General features: G+C 44.0%; 1 protein-coding gene across 4 annotated transcripts; it reads left to right on the forward strand.

Moving 5' to 3' along the window:
- Nucleotides 1–23,610, forward strand: LOC137534965 (zinc finger protein 585A-like). 4 transcript variants are annotated; one of them, XM_068256708.1, is made up of 9 exons: nucleotides 1–57; nucleotides 966–1,081; nucleotides 3,105–3,242; nucleotides 3,327–3,450; nucleotides 3,895–3,992; nucleotides 4,613–5,054; nucleotides 8,907–9,746; nucleotides 14,303–14,893; nucleotides 19,262–23,610. In XM_068256708.1, exons 2-9 carry the CDS (start codon nucleotides 986–988, stop codon nucleotides 20,329–20,331), a joined length of 3,399 nt encoding a protein of 1,132 aa, XP_068112809.1. In that variant the 5' UTR covers nucleotides 1–57; nucleotides 966–985; the 3' UTR covers nucleotides 20,332–23,610. The 4 variants fall into 4 exon arrangements, with proteins under 4 accessions (XP_068112809.1, XP_068112810.1, XP_068112811.1 ...); XM_068256709.1 differs by having other exon boundaries at nucleotides 14,306–14,893; XM_068256710.1 differs by having other exon boundaries at nucleotides 8,907–9,494.
- Nucleotides 23,611–23,865: the final 255 nt, after the last annotated feature.

A 23,865-nucleotide genomic window follows, 5' to 3' on the forward strand; every position in this document is an offset into this window, starting at 1 on the left:
AGAGTTGAAGGGATAGGAATTCGAGTAGAGGCACTGATTGAATTGGCAGAAGAAGAGGTAACAAGACAATATTTCTATGTTTATTTATGCATCATAATTACGCACAGACAGCTCAAATATAGAGCCATTTACTGACCTGCACCTCCAGATCTGTTGGTCCATACAGCTATTTATCCAGGTGGTTTATGGCACAAATACAGCCTACATATAGACCCATTCATTAGCTTTGCATCCAGGTCTGTTGGGTTGTAGCACAGATACAGCTATTTATCCAACTGTGCATCCAGATCTAGGTGGTGCTAGTCTACTTTAGGGGACCCAGCAGGAAACCTCATAGGAAACAGTTCTCCAATCACAGCATCCTCTAATGCCTGGTACACCCCATGCAATTTTCCCGTCAGATTGACGAGTCGAGACAACTGATTTCCGATTGATTTTCTGAACACTTCTGTGTAAAATCGATTGGAAACCTGATTGGACCTGTCGGAAAGTACTGTTTTGATGCTGCGATCTGACTTAAATTGCATGGTGTGTACTGTGCAAAAAGCATTTAGTTTAAAAGAGTTGTCATTAATTCACTGTTTTCAAGGATACATTTAGGTGAATGTCATCAGCACAGCAGTGGTAAGACAGGCCATGTTTTTAAGTGGTAGTATGTAAATGTTGAATAGTAAAGAGGATATGATTGAGCCCTGCAGCACGCTGTATTTTTGTGGCATAGCGTTGGACCGGAAAGGTTTCAAAGATACCCTTTGTGTTGTGCCAGCCAGGAAGCATCTGAATGACTGGAAAACTCCGGCTAGCTGCTAAGACCTAAGAGCGGACTCCTTCAGCTTCATTGGATTACTTATGACCTCTCCAGCTGAAGAACTTTAGTAATATAACCAGAGCCATGGTACAAAAAGTAGAAACATAGTGTCAGAATATGCAGTCTATAGAATTCACAACTTCTTACCCATCTACAGGAGCATCCTCGGTAGGTCACATGACCACATCCGTGAGGATGGAGGAGGACGAGAGTCACATGACTGCGAGGATATTAAACCTCACCCTGGAGATCATCTACCTGCTGACTGGAGAGGTGAGAAGGATTGTGGGTGGTCACATGACATCACTTGTATCTATATTAGTAAATCACACACCTGACTGGAGAGGGGAAAAGGACTTTGGGAAGTCATTTGACATCACTCTTATCTCCATTAATAAAACACGCACCTGAGAGGTAAGGAGGATTCTGGGAGGTCACGTGACACCACTCTTATCTCTGTTAGTGTAACACAGACCTGACTAAAGGGGTGAGGAGGATTCTGGGTGGTAGCATGACATCACTCGTATCTATATTATTACAACGCACACCTGACTGGAGAGGTGAGAATTCTGGGAGGTCACATGACATCACTCTTATTTCTGTTAAAGCGGACCTGAACTCAGAATGTCCTCTCTGCTGTAAAAGATACACAACAGCATAATAACCTTTAGAGAAAAACATTTCTTTGTTCCAGCTGATAGAAATCCTAAAATAAATCTGCACTGCTTTTACTTCCTGATTCATGGAAGCAGACATATTGTTAAAAGCCTGTGCTTTCAAATGAGCTTATCTGCCATCTCTGCTGTGGCAATCATGTGACACGGGAGGAGATCAAATTACAATTTGTGATTAGACACAGATTAGGGGGAATTAGACAGGCTAAACTCTCTGAATACATACAGGGTGCATTTCTCTCTGTTTTCCTTCTGTCCCTGTGCAAGAGTTCAGGTCCACTTTAACAAAACACACATCTGACTGGAGAGGTGAAGAGGACATCACTCTTATCTATATTCGTACAACACACAGCTGACTGGAGAAGTGAGGAGGACTCTGGGAGGTCACATGGCATCATTCATATCTATATTAGTACAACACACACCTGACTGGAGAAGTCAGGAGCATTATGGGTACTCACATGATATCACTCATATTTATATTAGTACCACACACCTGACTGGAGAGGTGAGGAGGATTCTGGGAGCTCACATGGCATCACTCGTATCTATATTAGTAGAACACACTCCTGGCTAGAGAAGTGAGAAGGATTCTGGGAGCTCACATGGCATCACTTTTATCTCTCTTAATACATTTTACACTGGATTGGAGAGGTAAGGAAATTCCTGGAAGGTCACATCACATTCTATTGTATACAGCAAAATGGAGGATAGCAGAGCACTACATGCATCCAGTGTGAACCAGTCCTCATATATCTATATGATCTTTATAGCTATTCCAGTGGACATACACACACAATCAGCAGGTGGGTCGTCGTCCGTGTCCCCCCCCCCCCCCTTATAGTATGACTCACCAGATGGAAACTTCAGGCTTTTAAAAAGAACAAAGGACGCTTTCATCGCGTAAAAATATCTACTTTTTATGAGCCATAAAAACATAAAAAGTTTTTGTGATGAAGCTGGGCATTACATGCACACAGTGAAATCACAATATCTTTGCTGATGCAGAGATTAATGCTTGGCTACTCTGCAATACCGCCGCTAACTGCTCTCACACTAGAGGGGCAGCCTCTGTATTACCACTTGCAAGAGTGCACCTTTAAGTAGCCGGTGTCCAGACGCAAAAGTTTGTCCACGTGTAATCTCTTAGCGTTTCCGCTGACGTCACGCTCTTACACGTCGCTCTGTAGCTCCGCCCTACGTGTTTCGTCACATAGCAACTCATTCTATTATATTAATAAAATAACATTTGATCTCTCCGCTTATATTCAGGCTCAGCGTACTGGTGCTCATTGCCCTTGACACTGCTGCTTTTGACAAGGTAGACAAGTGAGTGGTGCAGACCTACAGATTTAACTAAACCTGCAGACCCAATTTCCATTTTTTCCATGTCAGTCCCTGACCTAAGAGGTGTGGAGGATTCTGGGGGTCACATGACATCGCTTTTATCTGTATTAATAAACCACACACCTGACCGGAGAAGTCAATAGGATTTTGGGAGTTCACATGATATTCTTATTTCTATCAGTAAACATACATCTGACCAGAGAGGTGAGGAGGATTCTGGGAAGTGACATGACATAACGCTTATCTCATGACATCACTGTTGTTTCAATATGCAGAATTCTCCTGTGGTGAAGAAGTCTGATGACCATCTGAGCATCACAATGCCTCTACCGCACGCCCTTTCACTGGCGACAAACTGCAAGCAAAAGATTCTAGATGTCACCATTAAGATAACTGAGATGCTGACAGGAGAGGTGAGCAGTGTTGGGAATTATGGGACATATCCAGTAACAGTGAGGGGCGTGTCTGGATGGTGACGGTATTATTGTGTGTGTCAGGTTCCTATGCGTTGTCAGGATGTCACCGTCTATTTCTCCATGGAGGAGTGGCAGTATTTAGAAGGACATAAGGATCTCTACAAGGACGTTATGATGGAGGATCAGCCGCCCCTCACATCTCCGGGTAAGAGGAGACCTTAAAGCCTCATACACATGTACGAGGCATGTCACCCTGTGGGGATCAGAACCCGATCTCTTGGGTGACATTGCAGGGCCGAGGCTGTACAGGCACGTCAGTAGCCTGCAGGCTAGCAACGTGTTCTGTTCCTATGCGAGGGGCGGAGCAGCGCGGGAGTGACGTCACGCAGCGGGCGGGATAAGTGAGAAAGACTATGTTCTCGGCCAAAGCGATTTGCCAGGTGGATAGCTGGCTGAGCGGTCGTGGGAGGTCGGTGGCTGCCGTACACAAGCTGGATTCTAGGCAGAGGCTGTAAATATCAGCCGCCTAAGCCTATAGTTTCTTTTAGCGTGTGTACGGAGCTTTACAGTACAGAGGGTTACCTGCTTATCCCAATAATCTGATAAACATAGACACAAAGTAATCAGTCAGTGTATGTGCTTCCTACAGATGGATCCGGTAAAAGAAACCCACCAGAGAGATGTACAGGTCCTCTTTATCCCTGGGATTGCCCACAGGAAGGTCCCACCAACCCCCACCATTATCAGGTAGGTAAACCTGTGAGTGTAGAACTCAAAATGAAAGCGGACCTGAACTCAGAACTTCCTCTCTGCGCTAAAAGATACACAACAGCATAATAACCTTTATACAAAAAACATTTTTTTGTTACAGCTGATACAAAACCTAAAATAAATCTGCACTGTTTCTGCTTCCTGATTCATGGATGCAGACACAGGCCTCAATTCACTAAGCTTTATCAAACGTTTGATAATTTACCTCATGGGTAAAATCAAATTTTGAATTCGCTACGGTGTTATAGATTTATTGAACGTTTTATCGATAAAACATTCGAAAAATAACACCATAGTGAATTCTAAATTAGATTTTAGCCATGAGGTAAATTATCAAACGTTTGATAAAACTTAGTGAATTGAGGCCATATTGTTAATATACTGTGCTTTCAAATGGGTTTACCTGCCATCTCTGCTATAGACAGTCATGTGACACAGGGGAGGGAATTAGACAGGCTAAACTCTCTAAATCCATACAGGGTGCATTTCTCTATATTTTCCTTCTGTCCTGTGGAAGAGTTCAGGTCCAGACTCTGTAAGATTATACTCTACAATGTGGTCTTGCTTTATTATACTCAAGTACTTTTTAATCGTAGGGTGAAGAACGGATTGGTATCATAACCAAGATTAAACAGGAACAAGAGGAGATATATGAGATGGGTTATCAGCAGCCTACAGAGGTCGGTGAGATCATAAGAACAATTAAAGTGGAAGAAGATTATACATATACATGGTGTGATCAGCAATCTGCGGAGGAGGGTGACGAGATGGGGACAAGTAAGGACAAAGAAGAAGAGACGTATATGAGGCGTGAGCAGCAGTCTACTGAGAAAGTTGACATGATTGGGACAAGTAAGGACATCGAAGAAGCGACATATGTGAGGGGTGATCAGCAGCCTACAGAAGTGAGTGAAGTAATTAGAAGAATTAAAGTGGAAGAAGAAGAGATGTATGTGAGGGGTGATAAACAGTCCATGGGGGTGGGTGAAGTGATCAGGACACTTAAACTTGAGCCGTATCCTCCGGTTATTATCACAGGTAAGTAATTCTCACTAACTGCAGAAACATGTCCCATTTTCTTCTATAAGTTTAAAGATAAACTGTAAGAAAAAAAGAGCCCCTGGGGGATACTTACCTCAGGTGGGGGAAGCCTCTGAGTCCTAATGAGGCTTCCCCCTTCCTCCTGTGCAGCACGGATCCAGCACTGGCACCCATGGACAGCACCAGATGGCAATATTTACTTTTGCAATCCAGCGCAGACGCAGTACCCCCTCGGTTGGGTCCGCTCTACTGCACAGGCATCTCCCACCTGTGCAGTAGAGCGGACCTGGTCAGACTGGGCTATTTGCACTGGAGCCTGTGGGGAGAGATAGTACTGTGCCTGCATTGGACCCCAAAGGTAAATTTCGCCACATGCGCATCTGCCATCAACCTTGTGGGTAGATTTTTGGGGGGTGCCACCACTAGATCGGGGCTACACAGGAGGATGGGGGAACCCTTATTAAGAGCCAGAGGCTTCCCCCTCCCAAGGTAAGTACTCCCGGGGCTCTTTTTTTCCCTTACAGTATCTATTTAAAGTGGATCCGAGATGAACTTTTACTCATTGCATAATTGTGTTCCTTTCCTATTGTTTATAGGGCATTCCTCAAGCCAAATACTTTTTTGTTTTTGTTTTAATACTCTTATTCCCTATAAACTAAACAAGCCTCACCCACAGGTTTTCAGAGAGCCAAGGCATTTTCAGAAAGTAGCAAGGGCTCATGGGAGCTCAGTCTGGGCAGGAGGAGGGGGAGGTATTACTAGCCAGAGATATCAGAGGAGGGGGGGGGATTAGGTTTTTTTCACAGGCTGAGTGCTCAAGATAAGCTTGGCTGTGTGTAATGTTTACAAACAACATGGCTGCTGTCGTATCACAGGAAGTAATAATCATATTCTATTGAAGCTGTTTGCAGCTAGATTTGCTGTGTAAACTATCTAAACTTTAGATAAGATATATAGACAAGTTACTTGTTATAGTTAGTTTTTCATCTCGGATCCGCTTTAACTTTTGCAATCTGCCAGAAAGCGATTGAAAAACAACTTTAATGAATGAGAAAGTAGAGGTTTTTTTCATTTGAGGCAAATTTGAAGTTTTTTTTTTTTTTTTTATTGAAATATCTTATTATTCTTATAAAATGATATTCTAGTTTTTGTAACTCAAACAACAAAAGGTTATGTGAAAATGCACTGCATGGTAAGAACAAACAATGTGTAATCCATCCAGGGAATGAGTTAATGCCCAGAGGGAAACCAAAAAATGTTTACCAAATACAGAAATACAAGTAGTCTTGTGAGGCTACACAAAAACATACTGCAAGACACAGTAGAACTACAGGGTGTGAGAAACGTTTAGTCAGTAGTGAATAACTGATTTAAAACTAGGAAATGTACAGAAACAACATTGATATTAATAACCTATTGTGTAGTTCAAACCTTGGAACACTGGTGGTAGGTAAGATTTCCTGAGGTGTTTCTTTAGCAAAGAATAACTTCATCAGAGGAAGACGATTGATGTATATAAAAAAAAAAAAATGATAAAACAATAGTCTTAACAGGCAGTTATCTTGATGTGTTCTGTGAACAAATAAGTAATTATGGCTCCATTATCAGACCTCCTCTTATGCTGGGAATACACGAGTTGACCCGGCGGCTCGATTAGCCGCCGGATCGACTCCCGCCGTGTCCCCGCGGGCGTCCGGATCGATTCCCGCTCGTCCCCGCGGGCACTTCCTTATCAGCGTTTTCTTCTATTGAATCGATCCGCCGCTTGATCGGACACGTCGGAAATTATCAAATGAACCATCAGCGGCTCGATTGATAAGGAAAAAACTCACCGTCTATTCCCAGAATTACACCACACTCTTTACACGGATAATCTAACAGAAATTAACACTTCCACTGAAAGGCTTGACTGAGTACCTAACCACTTCCTTGCCTGTATGGGGCATACATAATTTAACATAGAATTTGTCTTTTGAGACCTCTTGTCTTTACTCTCAGATGTACTCAGATCATAGCAACACCAAATGACGAAATACTGTACACCATGTTAAAAAAGTCCATCTCTATTTCTCAGTATAACATCATAGCACCAACAAATGAGGAGGAGATAATGTACACCATATGAAAGGCCCATCTCCATTCCTCAGTATAACATCATAGTACCAAGAAATGAGGAGGAGATACTGTACACCATATGAAAGGCCCATCTCCATTCCTCAGTATAACATCATAGCACCAACAAATGGGGAGGAGATACTGTACACCATATGAAAGGCCCATCTCCATTCCTCAGTATAACATCATAGTACCAAGAAATGAAGAGGAGATACTGTACACCATATGAAAGGCCCATCTCCATTCCTCAGTATAACATCATAGTACCAACAAATGAGGAGGAGATACTGTACACCATATGAAAGGCTCATCTCCATTCCTCAGTATAACATCATAGCACCAACAAATGGGGAGGAGATACTGTACACCATATGAAAGGCCCATCTCCATTCCTCAGTATAACATCATAGTACCAACAAATGAGGAGGAGATACTGTACACCATATGAAAGGCTCATCTCCATTCCTCAGTATAACATCATAGCACCAACAAATGGGGAGGAGATACTGTACACCATATGAAAGGCCCATCTCCATTCCTCAGTATAACATCATAGTACCAACAAATGAGGAGGAGATACTGTACACCATATGGAAGGCCCATCTCCATTCCTCAGTATAACATCATAGCACCAACAAATGAGGAGGAGATACTGTACACCATATGTAAGGGCTATCTCCATTCCTTAGTATAACATCATAGTACCAACAAATGAGGAGATACTGTACACCATATGAAAGGCCCATCTCCATTCCTCAGTATAACATCATAGTACCAACAAATGAGGAGGAGATACTGTACACCATATGAAAGGCCCATCTCCATTCCTCAGTGTAACATCATAGCACCAACAAATGAGGAGGAGATACTGTACACCATATGAAAGGCCCATCTCCATTCCTCAGTATAACATCATAGTACCAACAAATGAGGAGGAGATACTGTACACCATATGAAAGGCCCATCTCCATTCCTCAGTATAACATCATAGTACCAACAAATGAGGAGGAGATGCTGTACACCATATGAAAGGCCTATCTCCATTCCTTAGTATAACATCATAGTACTAACAAATGAGGAGGAGATACTGTACACCATATGAAAGGCTCATCTCCATTCCTCAGTATAACATCATAGCACCAACAAATGGGGAGGAGATACTGTACACCATATGAAAGGCCCATCTCCATTCCTCAGTATAACATCATAGTACCAACAAATGAGGAGGAGATACTGTACACCATATGGAAGGCCCATCTCCATTCCTCAGTATAACATCATAGCACCAACAAATGAGGAGGAGATGCTGTACACCATATGAAAGGCCTATCTCCATTCCTTAGTATAACATCATAGTACTAACAAATGAGGAGGAGATACTGTACACCATATGAAAGGCTCATCTCCATTCCTCAGTATAACATCATAGTGCCAACAGATGAGGAGATACTGTACACCATATGAAAGGCCCACCTCCATTCCTCAGTATAACATCATAGCACTAACAAATGAGGAGGAGATACTGTACACCATATGAAAAGGCCCATCTCCATTCCTCAGTATAACATGATGCAGCTGAAGTGGGTGTAGTTCCATGACCATTCTTTGACATAAGCATGTTTTGTGTGTGATAATTCTATGCTTTGTATCATTGGTGACTACTTGGCCAACATACATGACTACTGAATGCAGAACATATAACATGCGTGTAACATGGCTATTTTTTTCCTCCAGCAGTAGAAGATGTTGGGAACATCTTGGAAGGTCATCTTCTACTCCTTCCTGATGATGTTGCGGAAGACAGTGGTATCATGCAGGGTCCTCGAGTAGGAGACCCACTTGCCGCAAACACCCATCGAAGACATTATAAAGCAAGCAGAGGAAAGTTTCCCTATAATCGTAGATTGCGCAGTGTTAACCGAAGTATTGATAGACTGTTTCACAAGGTGAATAAATCCCAAAATCCTTCCAATTTGCAGGAACTTACTGGTGAAATCACAGATAGTGCCACACCTGGAGATAAGTATCTTACCGCTAAATCTTCTCTTGTACATCAGAAGATGCAGCCCCATGAGGAACTCTTTCCATGTGTGGAGTGTGGGGATACTTTTACTAGTAAAGCAAAGCTTATTAGACACCGAGGAGTCCATATAAGGACAAAGAACTATCAGTGTTCTGAGTGTGTAAAGTCATTTTCAACAAAGTCAGAACTCAACAGACACCAGAAGATCCACACGGGCGAGCGGCCTTACCCATGCCCACAGTGCGGGAAGCGTTTCACCCGGAAACAACACGTCATCCGGCACCAGAAAATTCACACTGGTGAGCGTCCTTATCCCTGTTCAGAGTGTGGGAAATGTTTTACACGGAAAACAAGTCTGGGCAGACACAAGAGAAGTCATACAGGCGAGCGTCCCTTTATCTGCTCGGAGTGTAGAAAAACCTTCATCAGCAAGGCAGAGCTTACGATACACCAGCGGACCCACACGGGCGTGCGTCCTTTCTCATGTTCAGAGTGTGGGAAAAAGTTCACGCGGAGGGTGGAGCTTCTCAGACACCAGAGGAGGCACACCAGTGAGTGTTCTGTTCATGTTCAGAGGGTGGGAAGTGATTAGCATGAAAATAAATGATAACTCTAAGAGTGTACAATTATGGAGCTGGCAAGTTTTAGGTGTAAGTTCATAATGTGTGCCCTTTCCATAGAATAAATGTTATTTATTTAGCGCCACTATCTTCCATAACGTACCTATGAAACAGCCGCCAGGAGACTTGGGCGCAGGATATAGCCGGTATATTGCTAACCCTGGTCCTGCACAACTCCCGGCGGCGTTAATTACTATTCCCCCTCCAGGTCCACGTGGATGGTAGGGAAATATGTAATTCAGCTTCCAGCGATTGCTGGCGGTTGAATTATAGTGTTTTAAAAGTAACTTCAGCTTCGTCTTTTAACGACGCCAAAATTATTCAGTGTGCGGCACTATTGCCGTAATGCCTATTACGGTCTATGGCGCCCAAACCTCCTGCGCTGGATTCTTCGTGTTCGCTTCCATAGTGCTGTACATAGTACAAAATAAATAGTGGGCAGCCTAGATACACAAGACTTTATAAACTCTGTACAATCAGGACATCCAGCAATACAAATGCATATTTGTAAAACAGGAGGTAATGGCAATGCTTCCAAATGCAGGCTTCATCCGAATTGACCAGCTGCGTAGATGTACAGAGCCCAAAGCACAGGCAGATTACACAACTTGCATACAAAACAGATGCATCAAATGGAGGACGTTAGCTTCCAAAAACAGTGTGCACGCAGATTGTTCAGTACTAGACTCTTCCACAACGTTGACACACTCTCACAGAAGAGATCTAACCACTAACTATTAACCTCCTGAGCGTTACACCGCTCAGGAGGTGATGCAGCTTTGTTCCCATCCCCCCGCTGAATAAATGTGCCGTAATACCTGCAAAACCTTCTGCTAGCACTAGGCTAGCTAGTAAATGAGTCCTGCACCCTCCGATCCCCGCCACTCCCCTGTTTATACATTACCCTGCCTCGATCGGCACAACCTCCCGGCACAGCTCGTCCGGGAGGATCGCATGACAAGTGACGAGACGACGAAACCGCCGCCATGTATAAGTGTATGTCGTGTGTGCATTTATACATTACCTGTCTGGTGTCAGACTCCACATGGTTTCCGTCCACCTCGCCGGGTTTTGCATACACGCCGGCGGAGCATAGCGTCTGACATCACGGCGGCGCATAGCGTCTGATGTCAGACACTATGCCTCACTAGCGTGTATGCGGCTTTTACCCAGCGAGATGGACAGACACCGTGCGGAAGCTGCTACAGGACAGGTAATGTATAAATGCACTACACTACATACATTTATACATTTTGGGGGCAGCGGCGTGGTGGGCTCAGCCGATTCCCTGATAATTTCATGCTGAAATTGGATGGGAATCGGCCTGTAGTTTATGGGCAGATTAGATTAGAGAAAAATTTGTCTCTTGGTCGAATCTGCCCATAATCTTCTGATGTATGGCCACCTTATATCTACTTGTGGTTAGCTGCATTCCTGTGTATCAGTCTGCATTTAATTTATCTAGATTAGGGTTTAGTGCATAGTTTGCATCTGACTTGTATTCAAGGTGTGTCCCTGGGGTGGTGCTGCACACCTCTGTTGATTTCATTTCAGTTGCAGCCTGATTAGGAGCGCTGACAATTGTTTGCTGCAATACAAATACATACATTATGATGTGAGGTTTGAGATATCAACAATACTCCTACATGTTTATATGATAAATTACAGCAGAATAAGAAACACTAGAAGGAGGTCCCTGACCATGCCAGCATACAATCTAGAGGGTAGTGGGTTGGAGTCATTAGGGAAGGAGACACAGGGGTTAGCGGATGAGGCAGTGGATGAGTTAGCAGAGGAGGTACTTATAGGCTTGTCTGAGCAGGTGTGTTTTGAGAATACATTTGAAGGTTGAGCATGATGAACAGGCTTTCCAAAGGAGAGGTGATGCTTGTGAGAAGTTCTGGATAAGGGAGTGAGAGGAAGTGACTTACTAAGCCAGAGGACAAGAGACTCTCCTGGGAGGAGCGAAGGTTCCAGGTGGGATGGTATCTGGAGATGAATGAGGAAATGTAAGGAGATGACAACTGTATGATAGGGTAAGGATTTAAGCTGAATGCTTTGGGTAAAAATAGTCAAAGGAGAGATTGGCAGAGAGGGGCTACCTCAGAGTGGGGGGAGAAGAGGTGGATGAGGCGGGCAGCAGGTCTGGTTCAACCAAGCAGTCTTCCAGAGATTCCATGGCACATTTTCCTGTCTCTTCACTGATTGGACAGGCAGTCTGGGGAGGCATAGAACAGGAGGAGCTGTGTGCTCTGTGAAAAGGCAGCATCACCTAATCATTGGACCAATCATTTGACCCAGTCTCTAATAGCTCTTCTTTCAAGGATACCCGAGGTGACATGATGAGATAGACATGTGTATGTACAGTGCCTAGCATACAAATAACTAGGCTGTGTTCCTTTTTTCCTACTTAGATACTGTACACCATATGAAAGGTCCATCTCCATTCCTCAGTATAACATCATAGCACCAACAAATGAGGAGATACTGTACACCATATGAAAGGTCCATCTCCATTCATCAGTATAACATCATAGCACCAACAAATGAGGAGGAGATACTGTACACCATATGAAAGGTCCATCTCCATTCATCAGTATAACATCATAGTACCAACAAATGAGGAGGAGATACTGTACACCATATGAAAGGCCCACCTCCATTCCTCAGTATAACATCATAGTACCAACAAATGAGGAGGAGATACTGTACACCATATGAAAGGCCCATCTCCATTCCTCAGTATAACACCATAGTACCAACACATGAGGGGGAGATACTGTACCCCATATGAGAGGCCCATCTCCATTCCTCAGTATAACATCATAGCACCAACAAATGAGGGGGAGATACTGTACACCATATGAATGGCCCATCTCCATTCCTCAGTATAACATCATAGCACCAACAAATGAGGAGGAGATACTGTACACCATATGAAAGGTCCATCTCCATTCATCAGTATAACTCATAGTACCAACAAATGAGGAGATGCTGTACACCATATGAACGGCCCATCTCCATACCTCAGTATAACATCATAGTACCAACAAATGAGGAGGAGATGCTGTACACCATATGAATGGCCCATCTCCATTCCTCAGTATAACATCATAGTACCAACAAATGAGGAGGAGATACTGTACACCATATGAAAGGCCCACCTCCATTCCTCAGTATAACATCATAGGACCAACAAATGAGTAGATACTGTACACCATATGAAAGGCCCATCTCCATTCATCAGTATAACATCATAGTACCAACAAATGAGGAGGAAATACTGTACACCATATGAAAGGCCCATCTCCATTCCTCAGTATAACATCACAGTACCAACAAATGAGGAGGACATACTGTACACCATATGAAAGGTCCATCTCCATTCCTCGGTATAACATAATAGTACCAACAAATGAGGAGGAGATATTGTACACCATATGAAAGGCCCATCTCCATTCCTCAGTATAACATCATAGTACCAACAAATAAGGAGGAGATACTGTACACCATATGAAAGGCCCATCTCCATCCCTCAGTATAACATCATATTACAACAAATGAGGAGATACTGTACACCATATGAAAGGCCCATCTCCATTCCTCAGTATAACATCACAGTACCAACAAATGAGGAGGACATACTGTACACCATATGAAAGGCCCATCTCCATTCCTCAGTATAACATCATAGTACCAACAAATAAGGAGGAGATACTGTACACCATATGAAAGGCCCATCTCCATCCCTCAGTATAAAATCATAGTACCAACACATGAGGAGGAGATACTGTACATCATATGAAAGGCCCTTCTCCATTCCTCAGTATAACATCATAGTACCAACACATGAGGAGGAGATACTGTACACCATATGAAAGGCCCATCTCCATTCCCCAGTATAACATCATAGTACCAACAAGTGAGGAGGAGATACAGTACACCATATGAAAGGCCCATCTCCATTCCTCAGTATAACATCATAGCACCAACATATGAGGAGGAGATATTGTACACCATATGAAAGGCCCATCTCCATTCCCCAGTATAACATCATAGTACCAACAAATGGGGAGGAGATACTGTACACCATATGAAAGGCCCATCTCCATTCCCCAGTATAACATCATAGTACCAACAAATGGGGAGGAGATACTGTACACCATATGAAAGACCCATTTCCATTCCCCAGTATAACATCATAGTGCCAACAAATGGGGAGGAGATACTGTACACCATATGAAAGACCCATCTCTATTCCTCGGTATAACATTGTTTCCGCATTAGGTGGAGATACATCCATTGCCATTATATGACATAAGACTCACTCTACATGTTCCACAAGGTCCCATAACAGATTTGGTTGCGCCAATTCTACAGTATATTAGAGTTGTATAACACGTTTGACTTTTGGGCCAAAATACATGACCTCTGACTGCAGTGTATGAAACAGTAACGTGTGTGTAACATTAACATGTTCTCTCCAGCAGGGGGAGACGATGTCGGGAGCAATGTGATGGAACCTCTTATGTCACCTCCAGATGGTGCTGCAGAAGATAATGGCATTGCTCAACATTCTTCTGGAGGAGACCTCGTTACTGGAAATACCCGGCGCAGAGGTTATAATGCAGATAGAAGAACATCTCCCTATATACGGAAATTGCGCAGCGTTACCCGAAGTATTGATACACAACTTCATAGTGTGGCTAATTCGCCACAACCATCCATTCAGGAGAAATCCCCTGAAGAAATAACAGATAGTGCCACGCCCGGAGATGAGCGGGTTACAGCCAAATCCACTGCAGCTTCACATCAGAAGACGCAGTCCCGTGAGGACCTTTTTCCATGTGCAGAATGTGGGAAAAGCTTTACAAGTAAATCAAAGCTTGTTAGACATCGGAGAATCCACAGGATAAAGAACTATCATTGTTCTGAGTGTAGGAAATCGTTTACGTCAAAGTCAGAACTCAACAGGCACCAGAAGATCCACACGGGCGAGCGGCCTTACTCGTGTCCACAGTGCGGGAAGCGTTTCACTCGAAAACAACATGTTGTCCGACATCAGAAGATCCACACAGGTGAGCATCCTTATCCCTGTTCTGAGTGTGGGAAATGCTTTACGCAGAAAACTTTCCTTTGCAGTCAAAAGAGAAGTCACAGTGGTGAGATTCCATTTACCTGCTTAGAGTGGGGGCAAATGTTCAGGCATATATGAAAATAGGCTCCCGGAAATAGGCCTGAAAGATAAATCGAAATTAAATCGAAATCGTGATCACCAAGCTCACAATTTCTGAATCGTCAAAGTAGCAATTTCCGTGATTAAGTTATTTCCACTTGGGGGAAGTTTGAAGCCGCTACATGGGGAAGTTTGAAGCCGCTACATGGGGGAAGTTTGAAGAAGCGGCTTCAAACTTCCCCCAAGTAAGTCCCAGCGCGTGCGCCCCGCAGCATCTGCCGTGTTGGAAATACATTTTGACAGGAGTTGAGGGCTTTTCGTTCTCTCTCGCCGTCTCTTGTGAACGGCATACTTCCTGGTTCCTGTATGTCACATGACATACAGGAAGTATGCTGTGCATTTGGATCTGCAGGAGGCGAAGTCGATAGATTGGCATTGCTGGACTCGTTTTGGAAGGTATGTCCAGCAGTGCTGCAGCTTGGGGGACAGGGGGCACAGAGAGAGAGACCCAGAGGGTGCACAAAGAGAGAGAGGGGGACAGAGAGGCACAGAGGGGGAACAAAGCTTGATTTGAAGGAAATTGTGAATCAAATCGAAATCGTGATTTCGGACAGAAATCGCTCAATTCAATTTTTTCCCAAAATCGTTCAGGCCTATTCAGAAAAAAGGGTGCAGGAGATTGCTGCTAGTAAAAGATCGCTAAAGTTTGATATATTTTACCTGTGGATAGTAAAATATCAGTCCTTTTGATAGTAAAATATTGGTTAATATTACTGATATTTTACTATGGCTAAACCAAACCCTACTCTCACACGGAACCCTTTCCTGGGGGTGCCTAGCCTTAAGACCCCCCCCTTACCCTAAGACCCACCTGGTGGTGCCTAACCGCAAGACCCACCCTGGTTGTTCCTAACCTTAAGACTCCCTGATGGTGCCTAACCCTTAGACCCCCTCTGGTGGTGCCTATTCCTAAACTCCCCCTGATGGTGCCTAACCTTAAACCCCACTGATGGTGCCTAACCCTAAAATCCCCTCCTAAAGCTATGCCCACCACTCTTTCGCTAAGCCGTGATATGCGGTGCCCGATTAGTGTAAAGAGGGGGACATTTTGGCAAACAGGCTTGCGGAAACATATCACGGCTATTCTAAAAGCTGCAATATGTGGCAAAATGCCACTGTGCACACAAATTTCCTTTTCATGCCGCACAGTACAGCTTTTATTATTGGCGCTTATGGTGGTGCCCTTTTTCCAAAAGGGCTCCTGCACCCTTTTTTCCTGCTTTGAACTTTCAGTGGGAAAGGAGAGCTTTTGACACACCAGCCCACCCACCCAGACAAACATCCTTTCTCATGTTCAGAGTGTGGGAAAGGCTTCAATCAGAGAGGAGACCTCCTTAGACACCAGAGGCACACAGGTTAGTGTCCGATTCCAGTTCAGAGAGAGAAAAGTAATTAAAGAGGGACTGTAGTGACAGATAGTAGAAAGCCGTAAATTATTCAGGATTCCACCTTTTATGTTAGTTATCCTGATTTTAGCAGCAGAAACGCTTCCTATATTATTGGTATGTAGCCCCGCCTTCCCCATATGCTTAGCTTAGGCGGTTTAGCTATGTGGAATTCTCCCAGAGCATTCTGGGACACCAGGTATTATTTCTACTGGCTTCAGAACACACAATAAATAAACACCCCACAGTGCCAGCAGTTAATATGTTGTCACTTTTGATAAATTTCTGAATGTAAATAAGGGTGCGGGCAAGTAAGCTACAGAATAGAGGGTCATTTTATGGGTGGAGTACTGCAGTATAAGAGCAGCAGAAAAGTGGAGGGAGCATCATAACTAGGACACTATAATGAAGGACACCATAGTGAAACCACTGAATGGACGGAAACTATAAGATGGGCATGGAAACGGTGAGTGATTGATGGCAATAATTTAAGCATTACCTGGTGTATGTTTATTGCTCCCATGTGTTATGATGTCACTCACAGCTTGATTTTTGCACATAGCTGCAGGTTGTCTCCTGGCAGCATTCCATATTGACATCACAGTGAACACGCTGTGAGGCCGGTTTCACACTGAAAAACGGCATTAGCATTGTGGTGCGATGCCATGGTCGCATCGCACCACAACACCAGTTCTAACCTTCAGGGATTTTTGCGTTAATATGCAGTAATCCCCGTCTGGCTGCAGGCCAAGCAGGAAGTGAGGCTCTCTACCGCTCACTTCCTGTGGCCAAAAAGATGAATTGTGCGGAAGTGTATCGGTGTCACATCACTTCCAGTCCGCTGCACTAATCAGCGGTAACGCAGGTATGCACTCACATCGGGATTGCGGGAATTACATCACTTCTGCTGCATCGTGCCGGTGTGAAAGGCCCCATAGACTTTCACTGGCGTAACATTGGCCTGTGGTAAAAATAGGCCAACGCAATGACACAGTATGAGAGGGGCTTAAAGATTCTACCAACATTGTGAAGACTATAAACACAAATTAGTGGTTAACTGTAACTCCAATGACATATCATAGATGATGTAAAAAAAAAAAAAAGCATAACAATTTTGATTGCACGGCCCACTTTGACATAATTGAACAAGTTATCACATATAATGTATTTTTTGGACTTTAACATGCACTTTTACTCCCCCAAAAGTGGGGAGAAAAAGTCCCTGGGTCTTATAGTCCAAATATAGGGAGTCCCCGACTTACGCACGCCCACCGAGATGAACCGCTGACCTGCTGGGATGCCGGAGACTCCCTGTACGCATCTGTGTTTTTGACAAAGGGAGAAAAAGAGAGGACACATAAGAAACGCAGGACACGGGGACAAAACGGAGGGTGCAGGGGGACACAAATGTGCATGGAGGCAAACACAGGAGGACACAAGGGGACTAAGGAGGACACAGGGAGACACAAGAGGTACAAGGGGGACATCATCATTTGGGGGAGAACATGCACAAGATGCCCCCGCACCAGGTTTAGTATTTTTTTTCCCTGGTTTTTGTCTTCTAAACCTAGGTGCGTCTTATGGTCAGGAACGTCTTATAGTCCGAAAATATGGTAATTAGAAACCTTTTTTAGGCTGTTATACACCATAGTGTATTGTTGTGAAAAGATTTTACTACAGTGTATTACTCCAGATGAAACACATTAGTTGCACAGAGATAGCATGGCTGGTCAACAAACCAGGATATATCATCTTTAAGACTTGCTAATTGAATATGAACTACAAGTGTTAACGCACCCTACTAGGGAGACTCGATTGAATTACTGGTGACAGGAAATCAGGGATAAAAGTTTGTGGCTGTTTAGCTTGTATACAATGAAATAGGATACAGAGTAAAGTGATATTGCAGTCAAGAATGCCAAGCTATTTGGAATTCTCCTCCCAGAGCATTCTGGGAGACCAGGTGTTGTACCTGCTGGCTTCGGGAACAACAGTAAACAAAAATTCCACAGTGATACACCTCAGAGTAAGGAGAACAATTCCCTCAGCCTGCACTTGGCTGAGGAGATCTGGCACTCCAGCGAGGCATCAGGATGGTTGGAGGCTACCCTACACATGCTAGATTCCTGGCAGAGGAGGACCTGAATGACCAATTGTAAAAAACTTTTCTCTCATAATTAACTAATGTAGAAAACCTTTTTGTGGTTGAGAAAAAAACACACGTGTTCAGGGACCAGATAACAATTTCTATTGTTCACGGATAATTGGGCCTGATGTATAAACTGCCGGTAATGCCTGGGGCTAACACTGTGGCTGTATAATGTAATGGTTAAGGGTTCTGATTAAGGGCTCTGCCTCTGACATAGGAGACCTGGGTTCAAATCTGTGCAGTAAGCCAATGCCTATGCAGTAAGGAGACCTTGGGCATGACTCCCTAACACTGCTACTGCCTGCTGAGCGCATTCTAGTGGCTGCAGCTCAAGCGCTTTCAGTCCAGTTCAGGAGAAAAGCGCAATATAAATATTTGTCTAATGCCAGCAGAGTACCGCGTGGTGTGCAATTAGCGCGACTTGCATTGCTATGGAAACGTGTAGCATTACTTGCTTAATGCGCATTGCCATAGCAATCCTCATGTTACCATGTTATCAATTGCACAATGGGCTGTACACTGCTGGTGGTAGTATCGGCAATGTTGCACTATGCTGCCTGCGCACATCAATATTACCGGCGGTTCGTGCATCAGGCCCCACTATCTTTTCACGTTTGCTTTAATAATCAATCATGAAATAAAAAAATTTTTGACAATAAAATCTTCTTTCCACCAGGTCTACGCCACATCCAGAAAAGTCCAGAGAAAGATCTGAGATCTCCAGATGACACAGCTGAAGACAGTGGGGTCATGCAATGCTCTCCAGAAGGAACAGAAGATACTGGAGGCTACAATATAGATCTGTCTATGAACTCCTCTATTCCCGGGGAATACTCCAACCATCAACAGACTTATAGTGTCGATGTATCTATGAGTCCCTTTCATCTTGGGGGATATTCAGAAAAAACACAAAATTACAGCGTAGATGTGTCTCTGGATGCCTCTGATCATGGGGAATATTATAATTCACAGATTGACGGTGTAGATCTATCTAGGGACCCCTCAGATCCTGCAGAATACTCTGACGAGATTCTGAATGTTACGCCAGATGCTGATCTATTTCTTTACGACTCGGCAAGGACACCAGGTCCATATCGCATGATGGAGTCTTCTACATCAGATGGATTCATGCCCACAGACAGCAGGATACCTCCAAGCTTTGACTGCGATAAATATTTTGCGTCCAAGTTGTCCCTGGCTCTGCATCAGAGGGAGGAGTCACGCGAGCGTCCATTTCAGTGTTTAATCTGTGGGAAATGTTACTCAAGTAAAACGCAGCTCGCGGTACACCAGAGATTTCACAACGATGATAAACCCTTTTCATGTACCGAGTGTGAGAAATCGTTTATAACGAAATCGCTGCTCGTTCAGCACCAGAGAGTCCACACCGGCGAGCGCCCCTTTTCATGTTCGGACTGTGGGAAAACATTTACGCAGAAAGGAAACCTTCTTACGCACCAGAGGACACACACAGGCGAGAAGCCATTTTGCTGTCCGCAGTGTGGGAAATGTTTCAATCAGAAAAACCAGCTCCTTAGACACTATCAGAACCACACGGGGGAGCGCCCTTTTATGTGTACAGAGTGTGGGAAATGCTTTAAACAGAGGAGGGACCTCCTTTCACACAGGAGGATCCATACAGGGGAACGTCCTTTCTTGTGTGCAGAGTGTGGGCAGAGTTTCTCCCATAAAACGAGTCTGGTCTTACATAGGAAACGCCATGCTGGAGGACGCTCATTTTCATGATCAAAGTGTGAGAAATCAATCTCACAAAAAATATCAGCCCTCTAGAAAATGCCCAGCCGCTGATCTGTGGTGCCATTTCACAACCTGAACTATCGTCACAACCATTTGGGAGACTGTTTTAGCTTTAGATGTTTTTCTAGCTTAGAGTGTGTTGTCACATTTTGGTTGTACAGTGTGCAATGTCTCATTTTAGTACCTACCATTTTTTTGTGGTATTTTTTTTTCACATCTCCAAAGGACTATAGGAATCATACCTCCAGGCCACAGTGTTCCTTGCCACAGAGGAATTTTGTGTTCCATGCCTAGTACAAGAGAGAAGAGGGGACATGTATAGCGGGACACCAGCTAAATGGCTAATGCACGCTTGACATACTGTACATAGACAAGGAATGGGTGGGTAATAATTGAATCACACCTAGTGATGATTCCACATAAGTATGAGAGGCCGATGTAGGTATTTCTGGGGCATAATAGATGCTATGTTGACAATCCAAGAAAATGTTACAAATATTGAACATAACATAGATGGCCTCCACAGACCTTTAGTCAGAGAGCAGAAGATTTGTTTTACAAATCCTTTTTCCATATCAGTGGCCTTTTTTACCTTTTCTAACTATAATCTTCTTTGCAGCTGGCTGGCTAATCCAATCTCGTAACTCAGGTCACTACTCAACATTCTCTCATCCCATGAGATGATGTGTTCTCCTCTTTTGGTTGGACATCTCTGCATTTGATGCTTTTTGAAGCCCTCTTGTACTTCAAACCCCTCACTCTCATTTGTATTCCTGACTGTACTTCTCTTGTCTGTCCTTGTAGTTTTCTGACAGTTCCTTATAGATTTGCTTCAATTTCAGGAGAAACTGGAGAGATGGACATTTACAGAATGAATTGTGAACCAATTTCAGTCCTGCTACTCAGAGGAACATTACAGAGGATGGGTTTGCTCACCTTCCTTGTACACAAGTCTGGCTGCTGGTATTAAGTAGTTGCATGCCAATTAAAGCATTTGGTGAGTTCCCAAAACTTCTAATAATTATATACATATAAGAAACTTACCACTCTTAGATGTCCTCCCCACTCTGTTTTATGTAATTTACAATATGTGTATAAGTATTATTTTAAGCAAAAAGAGGAGAAACGCTCGTCAAGGAAGAAGGTGTAAGTAGAAAAGAGCACAGGTCCATTGATGGAGACTTGGGGAACACCAAAAATCAAAGGGAGTGGAAGAGGAAAAGTCTTCATTGAAGTAAATCTAAATGAACAGATTGGATAAGTACAATACTCTGTTCCAGGGGCTCCACTAATTTGTTTTTGATTTGTATGCAGAAGACCCACAGATGTATCAAAAATAAGGAGATAAGCTTGTCAAGGAAGAAGACTTAAATGGAGAAGAGTACAGGGCCAAGCACTAAGCCTTGGGGAACACTAAGACGAAGTGACTTCATTCAATGAAAAAAAAGTGGTTGGATAAGTACTGTACCCCATAGCAGGGTTCTGTTTGACTTGTATGTAGAAGACATGTAAATGTAATTGTCCTGATATATATTCCCTTTGTCAGGGAAAGTAATTTAACACTAGTGTCTCTGACTATTCACCATTTGCTGCTACTCTCTGCCAATCTGTACACTGACTCCTCCCACCACTCTTCAATTCCTGCTCCTCTCTGCACATCTCTGCAGTGACTTCTCCTACCACTCCTGATCTGCTGCTCCTCTCTATGCTGGCTCCTCCCACCACTCCTCATCTGCTGCTCCTCCTCTCTGCACATCTCTACACTTTCTCCTACCATCACTCCTCATCTGATGCTCATCTGTGCACATCTATACACTGGATTCTTTCACTGCTCTACTTTTCTGCTATTTTCTTCAAATGTTTACACCTGATCCTTATCCAATCTCCATCTGTAGTGTCTCTCTGTGAATCTCTGCCATATCTGCTTCTTTTCTCACAGATCTCTACACTAGCTCCTCTCATCACTCCTCATCTGTAGCTCATCCCTGCAGATCTCTACCCTGGCTTCTCTGATCACTCCTAGGGCTCGATTCACAAACCGGTGCTAACCCAGTTAGAGACTTTAGGCATGATAACCATTGCACCACGCTGGTGAAAAGCCAGTTTAGGTGTGATAAGTTTAGGCGTGATAAGTTTAGATAAGTTTAGATCGCTTGCAAAGTCCAGCACACAAAGCAGCGCCATTAAACTCTATGCGAAGTGCACCAGACTTTGCTAGCGCAAAACTTTTGCTCAGCTGTGCACTGCGGTGCTAACCCAGTTGGCGCCTAAACTTATCACGCCTAAACTTATCATGCCTAAACTTATCATGCCTAAACTTATCATGCCTAAACTTATCACACATAAACTTATCACACCTAAACTTATCACGCCTAAACTTATCATGCCTAAACTTATCACACATAAACTTATCACACATAAACTTATCACACCTAAACTTATCATGCCTAAATTGAGTTTAGGCATGATAAAGGGCTTTTCACCAGCGTGCTAACTGTTAGCACCGCTTTGTGAATCAGGCCCCTAATCTACTACTTCTCCCTGAAGATCTCTACACTGGCTCCTCCCATCTCTCCTCATCCTAGCTCCTGCCACCACTCCCCATTTGCTGTTTCTATCCCCACATCTCTACAATGGCTTCTGCCACCACTCCCCATTTTCTGCTTCTCTTTGCAGATCTCTTCACTGGCTCCTCCCACCCTGCTATTCCTCTCTGCTAATCTTCTACTTTAGTTACTCCCACCACACCCCACCTGCTGCTCCTCTCTACTAATCGTCTACACTGACTCCTTCCACCGCTCCATCTGCTGCTCCTCTCTACTAATCGTCTACACTGACTCCTTCCACCGCTCCATCTGCTGCTCCTCTTGGCTAATCTTCTACACTGACTCCTTCCACCGCTCCATCTGCTGCTCCTCTTGGCTAATCTTCTACACTGACTCCTTCCACCACTCCATCTGCTGCTCCTCTTGGCTAATCTTCTACACTGACTCCTTCCACCACTCCATCTGCTGCTCCTCTCTGCTAATCTTCTACACTGACTCCTTCCACCGCTCCATCTGCTGCTCCTCTTGGCTAATCTTCTACACTGACTCCTTCCACCACTCCATCTGCTACTCCTCTTGGCTAATCTTCTACACTGACTCCTTCCACCGCTCCATCTGCTGCTCCTCTCTGCTAATCTTCTACACTGACTCCTTCCACCGCTCCATCTGCTGCTCCTCTTGGCTAATCTTCTACACTGACTCCTTCCACCGCTCCATCTGCTGCTCCTCTTGGCTAATCTTCTACACTGACTCCTTCCACCGCTCCATCTGCTGCTCCTCTTGGCTAATCTTCTACACTGACTCCTTCCACCGCTCCATCTGCTGCTCCTCTTGGCTAATCTTCTACACTGACTCCTTCCACCGCTCCATCTGCTGCTCCTCTCTGCTAATCTTCTACACTGACTCCTTCCACCGCTACATCTGCTGCTCCTCTTGGCTAATCTTCTACACTGACTTCTTCCACCGCTCCATCTGC

Source organism: Hyperolius riggenbachi, chromosome 10, assembly GCF_040937935.1.
Source record: "Hyperolius riggenbachi isolate aHypRig1 chromosome 10, aHypRig1.pri, whole genome shotgun sequence".
Taxonomy (NCBI): Eukaryota; Metazoa; Chordata; class Amphibia; order Anura; family Hyperoliidae; genus Hyperolius; species Hyperolius riggenbachi.